Genomic DNA, 8,573 nt, shown 5'->3' on the forward strand with positions numbered 1-8,573 from the left:
AGTTTGGTCATTGACTCTAAGAGATTTTTTTTCTCCGTTTGAATTTCTTTAAGTGTCCCTGATATCCCTCATGCCGTGAAATGTCCTAGCAAGGCTGTTCTGTCCTCGGCTCCCTTGGTGTTTGGGAATCCCCCCACTCCCTCAACCTTCTGACCCATCTACCTTCTCTGCCCTGCTCAGACTTCAAACAAGCCCTGTTTCCTGCTCTGAGTCCCCACTGAGTCTCTTGAGGACCATGGTTCCCTCCCCCACTGCCCCATCACTGCTTCCAACACTTACTGTTCCCCTCTTGTCTCTTCACATGGCCCCTACTGGCCATTATGCCTTTGCCCAGGCTGTGTCCCTGGTCCTGGAGCTCTCTCTTTGAGTTCAGGATTACTCCCTCTGAGGTTCTTCCCCTGATGCTGTGGGCCTCTATAACTCTCTGGGGTAAAGGATAAAGAATAAAGCATCAACAGTAAGACCAGTTAGGGACAGTTTGTGTACTTTGGACCCCCAGGGAGTGGCTGGGAGAATTCCTTCTGGACCATTGGCAATTAAGGAGGGCATCTTGGGGAGGTGTGATTTTGGCTGACCTTGAGAGATGGACTGAGTTTAAATATGCTGTGGGGTGAACCAAGGACACGCAGGAAGGGCAGAGGTGAGGCCTTAGCAAGGTTTACAGGTAGAGAAGCCAGTATAGTGTTTCAAAATTTAGGGCCTTTATATGTAGGTGGGAAGAATAGGAAGTGAGGAGGGTGAAGAGGTTGGCACATGATGGACAACCCTGAATGCCTGGCTAGAGGGCTAGACTTCGCCCCTGTGGTCCTGGGCTAGGGAGGTGACATGTGTAGTTCCACTCTTAATACTGTGCTCCTGGCAAACATTAAGAATCAATTAGAGGTACACCTGGAAGGTTCAGTCTGTAGAGCATGCAACTCTTGATCTCGGAATTGTGAGTTTGAGCCCCACGTTGGGTGATGAGATTACTTAAAAATAAATCTTAGGGACGCCTGGGTGGCTCAGTTGGTTAAGCGTCCGACTTCGGCTCAGGTCATGATCTCACGGTCTGTGGGTTCGAGCCCTGCATCGGGCTCTGTGCTGACAGCTCAGAGCCTGGAGCCTGCTTCCGATTCTGTGTCTCCCTCTCTCTCTGCCCCTCCCCTGCTCATGCTCTGTCTCTCTCTGTCGCAAAAATAAATAAAAACATTAAAAAAAATCTTAAAAACAACAAATTTAAAAAAAGAGTCAATTAGAATTACTTGTAATAACCAAAAAGTAGAAACAACTCAAATGTCCATCAATTGATATGTGGGTAAACAAAACGTGGTATAACCATAGAATGGAATATTATTTGGCTGTAGAAATGAAGTGTCGATACCATACTATGGATGAACCTTGAAAACATCATGCTAAATGAAAGAAACCAAACTGTTTATATGGAATGTTGAGAATAGGAAAATCCATAGAGACAGACAGTAAATTAGTGGTTGCCTAGGGCCGAGGGTGCAGCTTGGGGTGAAATGGGGAGTGACTGCCAACAGGGGGTTTCTTCTGGGGATAATGAAGATGTTTTAAAATGGACTGTGGTGGGGCTCCTGGGTGGCTCAGTCAGTTGAGCGTCTCACTTCGGCTCAGGTCATGATCTCACAGTGAGTTTGAGCCCTGCATCAGGCTCTTTGCTGTCAGCGTGGGGCCTGCTTCAGACACTGTGTCCCCCTCTCTCTCTGCCCCTCCCTTACTTGCGCTCTCTCTCTCAAAAAAAAAAATTAAAATAATGAAACTAAATAAAATTGTGGTGATGGCTACACAACTCTGTGAATGTAGTAAAAATCACTATAATGATTTACGCTTTAAATGGGTGAACTGTGTGGCATGTCGGTTACAGCTCACTAAAACTCTTACAAAAAGAGAGTTGATTTGGGAGCAGATGCCTGCTTTCCAATCCCTACAGCCACAGGCAGCGGGTGAGAGTTACAGGTGCATGCTGCCCTGCCCGCAGGAGAGAGGGAAGACTGGTCATGGGCCAGTCCTGACTTCAGTGACGTCACTCTGGGGGGTTCTGTGGTGGGGGGGGCTGGAAGGGAAGGCTGAAAGAGGGGACTGTCTTCTCTCCTGCTCTTGCAATGTCCCCAGCCACCTGGAGGCACAGAAATGTTGGAGCTGCACAGGGTTTATGGATCACTGACAAGGGAAGAGGCTAGGAATGGGGAATGGCCCAGGGTAAGGTCACCTGGCAAGAAGGAGGGGCTGCCCAGGTCAGAAGCGGGAGGTCTCATCTTCCCAATTGGCAGCAAATGTGCGGACGGAAATCTGATTTTACAAGGGTCCCTGGCCAGGGTGGATATTCCTGCACAGGACAGGGTGTGATTGCTTACAGCTGCTTTGGCCTCTCCCAGGAGGACACATGCTTTGATTGGACACTTCCTGCTCCCCTTCCCCTTGCAACCACCACCGGGGAAAGACAGATGGGCCCTGGGAGCTGACATCTAGGCAATATCTGGGTCTCCCCCTGGACAGAGCCTCCACCTCCCTGGACACCAGGCCCCAGGACCCTCTTGGGAGGGTCCCCAAGGAAACAAGGGCATATTTGCTAGAAATTACCTATCACCACCCCATGCTGTGTATTTTTTTGTTTTTGTTTTTTTTAATTAAAAATTTTTTTATGTTTATTCATTTTTGAAAGACAGAGAGAGACGGAGTACAAGCAGGGGTGGGGTGGAGAGAGGTGGGGGACACAGAATCTGAAGCAGGATCTGGGCTCTGAGCTGTCAGCACAGAGCCCGACGCGGGGCTCCAACTCACGAACCACGAGATTATGACCTGAGCTGAAGTCGGATGCTCAACCAACTGAGCCACCCAGGCGCCCCTAGTTTTTTGGGTTTTTTTGACAAATGTTTTCTGAACCTGGCTCAGGACCTGCTGGCTGCTGGACTCCTTTGAGCGCAGAGCCCGGTGCTGAGTCCTGAGAGGAGACTCAAAGAAGAAATGGGTCCTATCCCCTGGGGAACCTGTGGGCTGAAGGGAATAGAGAGTCTTGTCCTCTGTGGGACAAACTTGTCACATTTGCAAAGCCCTTGCCTGGGAGGAGGTATAGCCTCACCACAGGGAGGCTGGACAGAAGGGATGACTTGGGGAGTCCCAGTCTGAGGGGGCAGCTCAGGACTTCATGACTATCCTGGGAACTAGCCTGAGACTAAAGGTAAGGGTGGTGGGTTGCCTCCCACCCTGGTATTGGGTGTGGGGTGCATGGTAGAGGATGCCGACTGGGGGTGATATTGGGACAGACCTCCTGGGGAGGCTGACTCTGAGTGGAAATGTGACAGGAGCCTGGGGCAGTGGGCGGTGTTGTTGGCAAAGAGGGCACAGCTCCCAGACTTGCATGTGTGCATGTATCTGTTGGGGGACAGTTGAACTAGAGTCATTGCAGAGCAAGGAGACTTGACCCTGACCTCACTCACAGAAGTGCCCTGGGAGCACAGGACTTGACAGTAAACATGCACTTTTGCACCCACTGTCACGTGTGCCCCCATGCGGGCAGTGCAGGGCATGTAATCCCCATCCTAAAGACGTGGCCCAGGAAAACAAAGTAACTTGCTCAAAGTCACACAGCTAGGAAATGATGCCAGGTCTCCTGGCAGTACAGTCCTTCAGGTGAGAGAAAGGCGCACAATGGGAATTGTGGAGTCTGGGCAGAACTGCTATAAAGGCCCTGATGTGAAGCCCTGCTTGACCAAGAGGCCAGTGGGGCAATAGCTGGACTGTGAAACTAGGTTGCACAGAAGCCCGTTTCTCCTTCCTTTTCCCAAGGCTGAGTGTGCAACCAGCAGCATTCATCCAGGCTGCCACCTTCCGAGGTGCCCCACCCAAGTCCCCAAGAGTCCTACGGACCAACTGGAGCCAAGAGCCACCCCAGGCCTCACAGCCTCATGGCTGTTCCACAGGAGAGCTGGGACTAGCGTTTGCCTCATGGCCTCTGGACCCATCCATCTCTTTGGCTAATCACTTCTCCCAGCTATGCTTTCTCCACACCCGTCCCCCTCCCAGAATGGGCCACCCCAGCCTGGTGTCTCAACCAGAGCACTGGACAGGGAGTCATTTGGGGTCAATTCAGAGGAGACTTCCTGGAGGAAGCAAAGAGGAGGAGGTTGCTGTGTCTGGTGGGAGGTCAGGGAAGTCTTCACAAGGTGAAGAGTGTGCCAAGCATCAGGTGCAGAGGTAGAGAAAGAGAAGGAGGCTCAGAGGGGTCTGAGCAGTTGGAGTCTATATGGCTTCCTGGTGCCTGGGATGTGCAGGAATGATCACACTTCAGAGGAGAGAAGATGATGGTAGGAACCAGAACAGGGGTATGTGTGTCGGGGGGGATCAGAAGGGAGTATCCCCAGGAGAAGGAGCAGGTGGGGCACTCCCCAAGCTTTCATCTCAAGGTTCATGCGGTGGCACTGAGCAAAACAGCAGACCAGGTGGCCCTGGGGACAACCAGGGGTGTTCATGGGAGTCTTGAATTCAGAGATGCAGACAAGGTCTGTCTGTGACAACTGGTGCCCTGAGAGGGGTGTCTCCAGGGAGGTGTGAGGGCTGGAAACAGAAGCATCCCAGGATACAACTCTGCAAGCCCTCATGTTAAGAGGAGGGGCTTTGGAGGAGACTGAGAAGGAGCACCAAGGAGGTGGGAGGGAAACCAGGAGAGTGGCATCAGGGGACAATGGAGCAAGGGTCATTAGTGCCTGCATAGGTAAAGCTAAGGCTTGAGAATAACCACCGCATCCAGCGAGGTCTGGTCAGCTTGCAGTGGCCCTGAGTGTGAGAGAGAGTGAAGAAGTGGGTGAGGGAATGACCTTTTCCCAGGCTCAGGTGGTGAGGAGCCAGGGCAACAGGCCACATCTGATGGTGGCTGGGGCCATTTTTAGACTGAGAAACGCAGCAGAAAAAACCCAGGAAAAGGAGACAGACAGAGCTGAGCGCCTGAACTGGTTGAGGGCTGGGTCCAGAGAATAGGATGTTGTGGCCTTGAAGGTCTCCCTTAGAACTGACTGGGTGGACCACCTCACACTAGCCAGAGTGGCTAAAATTAACAACTCAGGAAATAGCTGATGTTGGCAAGGATGTGGAGAAAGCGGAACCCTCTTGTACTGTTGGTGGGAATGCACCAGTGGAGCAGCCACTCTGGAAAACAGTGTGGAGGTTCCTCAAAAAATTAAAGATTGAATTACCCTACAACCCAGCAATAGCACTACTAGGAATTTATCCAAATGATAAATTTGGATATATTTATATATCTCAGCAGTGAGAATGAAATCTTGCCATTTGCAACCACATGGATGGAACTGGAGGGTATTATGCTAAATGAAATACGTCAGTCAGAGAAAGACAGATACCATATGTTTTCACTCATATGTGGAAGTTGAGAAACTTAACAGAAGACCATGGGGGAAGGGAAAGGACTGACTGGGTGGGTCAGGCTCTAGATGAGGGGTGGTTACTATTATTCATTCATCAAACATTAGCTGAGTGGCTACTGAGTGCTAGGCAGTGCCTAGAGCTGGAGATTGAATGGTGAATACACTATATTACCCTGATTCCTGAGGAGGCCATCTGGGGAGAAGGATGTAGGTGCCTGTCTTCCTTTCTCTTCTGGAGGACTCAACTCTCTTGAGCAACCCTGGCAATGACCTGCCTCTGTGGGTCCCAGGAGAGGCCAAGACATTGTCAGGGAGATGGAGAAACTATTTCTTTAGTTGCACATAAGGTGGACTTTGCCCACTGCCCAGCAAGCCCTGTGAGGCAACAGCAGTAGGTGTGAGGCAAGCCTGAGCCCACATCCGGGCAGGCGGCTGTGATGGGCGGGTCAGGAAGGCTCCTGGTTGGATCTTTGCATCAGGCCCAGGCTGGGCATAAAGGAGGGACTTGCACGTGGGGAGGAAGCCTACTGGGGACCATGGAGACCCAGAGGGACAGCCCTTCCTTGGGGCGGTGGTCACTGTTGCTACTGCTGTTGGGCCTCGTTATCACTCCGGCCACCCCCCAGACCCTTAGCTACGAGGAAGCTGTGCTCCGTGCTGTGGATGGCTTCAACCAGCGGTCCTCAGAGAAGAATCTCTACCGTCTCTTTCAGCAGGACTCACAGCCCGAGGGAGTGAGTCGAGGAGGGGATGGAGGGGAGGGAGGTTCTGCTCTAGCCAGTCTTGGCCATACTGTCCCTCCCATTGTTAACATTTTGTTCATGTCAGGAACCCCCCTCCCTTAAGTGTGATCGTACCTCTTTCAGGAGACCTTCCCAGAGCTGTTACCCCCATCAGCGCGAGTGCTTCTTGTCTTAGAATCTCTGCTTCTTGCCTTAGAATCTCTATTATGTTGGGGCACCTGGGTGGCTCCGTCAGTTAAGCATCCAACTTTGGCTGAAGTCATGATCTCATAGTTCGTGGGTTCGAGCCCCGCATCAGGCTCTGTGCTGACAGCTCAGAGCCTGGAGCCTGCCTCAGATTCTGGGTATTCCTCTCACTCTGCCACTCTCCTGCTCATGCTCTGTCTCTCTGTCTCTCAAAAATAAACATTTAAAAAATTAAAAAAAAAAAAGTATCTCTACTGTGTGAAGAGGTGCCCCCCACCCTTACTCTCTCCCATTCAGGCTTCTGGAAGTTCCAGGGACAAAAGTGGGGTTACTGGCCCTGGGATGTGACTTCCCTGGAATGGCTCTGCTCAGCCTTGAGATTCCAGTGGCAATGTTTTGTCCCCAGGAGGCCCCTGCTTTCCCTTGGCTCCCTAAGGGGGAGGTGCTATTCATTAGAGCTTTTCTGAGGTCCTCTCCTGCTCTGTCAGCTTGGTGAGGGCAGGAATGGGCTTTGTCATCCTCACCTCCGTACCTTAGCACAGAGCCAGTGTCAGGCACATAGCAGGGGCTGTTGTAAGGCTACCCTCTTCGCTGGGTGGCTCGGGATGGGGCAGGGAGACAGATTAGTGAAGGCAATCATGAGCCTGAGTCTGGTCTTCCTGCTTGCTTCCCTGACCAGGACGGGGATCCAAACACCCCGAAGCCTGTGAGTTTCAAAGTGAAGGAGACTGTGTGCCCCAAGACGACACAGAGGCCACTGGAGCAGTGTGATTTCAAGGACGATGGGGTGAGGCTGGGGGCTCTGGCAGAAGCCCCCAAATGAGCTGAACAAGAGGCCTCCTGGGAATATTTCCAGGCACTGGGGTGAGGCTGGGAGGTTATGGCGTAGGGGTTCCAATTTGACCTGGAGCCTCCTCTTCTCAGCTGGTGAAGCAGTGTGAAGGGACAGTCATCCTGGACCAGAACAGGGGCTACTTTGACATCAACTGTGATGCGGTGAGTGGCTCCCTGTAGGTTGCAGGGGTTGATGGGGTGGTGGTACATAGAACATCCTATGGGCCAATTAACCACTGTCCCATCCAGGGCACAGAAAGCCCCTCCTAGCCTGGGCTTCTTCCTCAACCTGGGCCTCATCTCCAGGACCTCACAGGCTCTGTGATCCCTTAGTACAGGCTCTCAAAGTGTGGCCGTGAGAACTCGGTAATTTATTAGCAATGCAACTTCTCAGGCCCCATGCAGATCTGCAGAGTCAGATTCTGGGGTGGGGCCCAGCAATATGTAGTTTAACAAACTCCAGGGGATTCTGATTCCTGATAAAGCTTGAGAACCACTTAGAGTAATACGCTTTCAGCTGTGAGACCCTGGGAAGCCCCTTGCTATCTCTGGGCTTCAGTTTCCTCATCTGTTTGTGGGTGTGGCGATTCAATCAACTACATACTCCAAAGGTTACAGCCAGAGGATGAACTGGGATGGCCCAAGAAGGGGGGTGTCTAGGAGGGGAGGGGTCTTGTCTTGACCCTGGGTCCAGCCCCCACAAAGAAACTGCTTCCTTCTGATGCACAGATTCTACAAGTCAGCAAATTGGGCCAGCTGGGTGAGCTCATCCAACGAGGTGGGCAGAAGATTGGTGAGAAGATTCAGAAAATTGGCGAGAGAATCCGTGACTTTTTTAGCAATCTTCGCCCCAGGCAAGAGGCCTAAGGGTCTGCTTTTCCCTGGCTCAGGCTTCCGGACCCTGCAAAATAAATTTTTGTGAAAGCAACTTCCTCAAGTCTTCAATTGTACTTTTCTGTCTCCTCCTACTTACCATGACTTGAATCCTGAATTCTGGGAGGACGTGTGTGTGTGTGTGTGTGTGTGTCCATGCAAAACACAAAGGTGGAGCAGCTATTTCACCCAGAAGGGCACGGGGTGAGGTGGCAGGTCCAGGAAAAGTGGCTCCATTCTCAGGGTCCTTCTCCCATGCCCATCACATGCTTCCCACCAGCCTCGTTGAACACCCAGTGTGACTTAAGGAGATCTACCCTGTGTGCAGTGGTAGTGTGGATGTGCAGAGCTGTTCCTACTCCTATGGAGGTGAAAGCCACTTTGTTAAACACAGAGACACAGGTCAGTCTCATGGCTGGCTGGGTTCTAAGGCCAGCCTGCTGGTACATTTCCCATCAAGTTCCAGTTCCCTTCCAACATCTTAACTCTGGAAAAGCCCACCACTTCTGGCATCTCCTCTGGCATGGGAAAACTCACTGTTTCTTTAGCTGGGCAG

The 8,573-nt window shown here is 51.7% G+C and overlaps 1 protein-coding gene across 1 annotated transcript; it reads left to right on the forward strand.

Annotated features, from left to right (window-relative positions):
• Positions 1–5,840: 5,840 nt before the first annotated feature.
• On the forward strand, positions 5,841–8,076 carry LOC102960275 (cathelicidin antimicrobial peptide). The gene is made up of 4 exons (XM_007088448.3): positions 5,841–6,115; positions 6,990–7,097; positions 7,235–7,306; positions 7,874–8,076. Exons 1-4 carry the CDS (start codon positions 5,918–5,920, stop codon positions 8,009–8,011), a joined length of 516 nt encoding a protein of 171 aa, XP_007088510.2. The 5' UTR covers positions 5,841–5,917; the 3' UTR covers positions 8,012–8,076.
• The last annotated feature ends 497 nt before the right edge of the window (positions 8,077–8,573 follow it).

Source organism: Panthera tigris, chromosome A2 (genome assembly GCF_018350195.1).
Source record: "Panthera tigris isolate Pti1 chromosome A2, P.tigris_Pti1_mat1.1, whole genome shotgun sequence".
Lineage (NCBI taxonomy): Eukaryota > Metazoa > Chordata > Mammalia > Carnivora > Felidae > Panthera > Panthera tigris.

Excerpts from the sequence above, each read along its gene's own strand:
- LOC102960275 (XM_007088448.3), top strand. The coding sequence starts at position 5,918 with ATGGAGACCCAGAGGGACAGCCCTTCCTTGGGGCGGTGGTCACTGTTG. Across the intron at positions 7,098-7,234 it reads GTGATTTCAAGGACGATGGG|CTGGTGAAGCAGTGTGAAGG; the intron begins GTGAGGCTGGGG and ends TCCTCTTCTCAG. Across the intron at positions 7,307-7,873 it reads TTGACATCAACTGTGATGCG|ATTCTACAAGTCAGCAAATT; the intron begins GTGAGTGGCTCC and ends TCTGATGCACAG.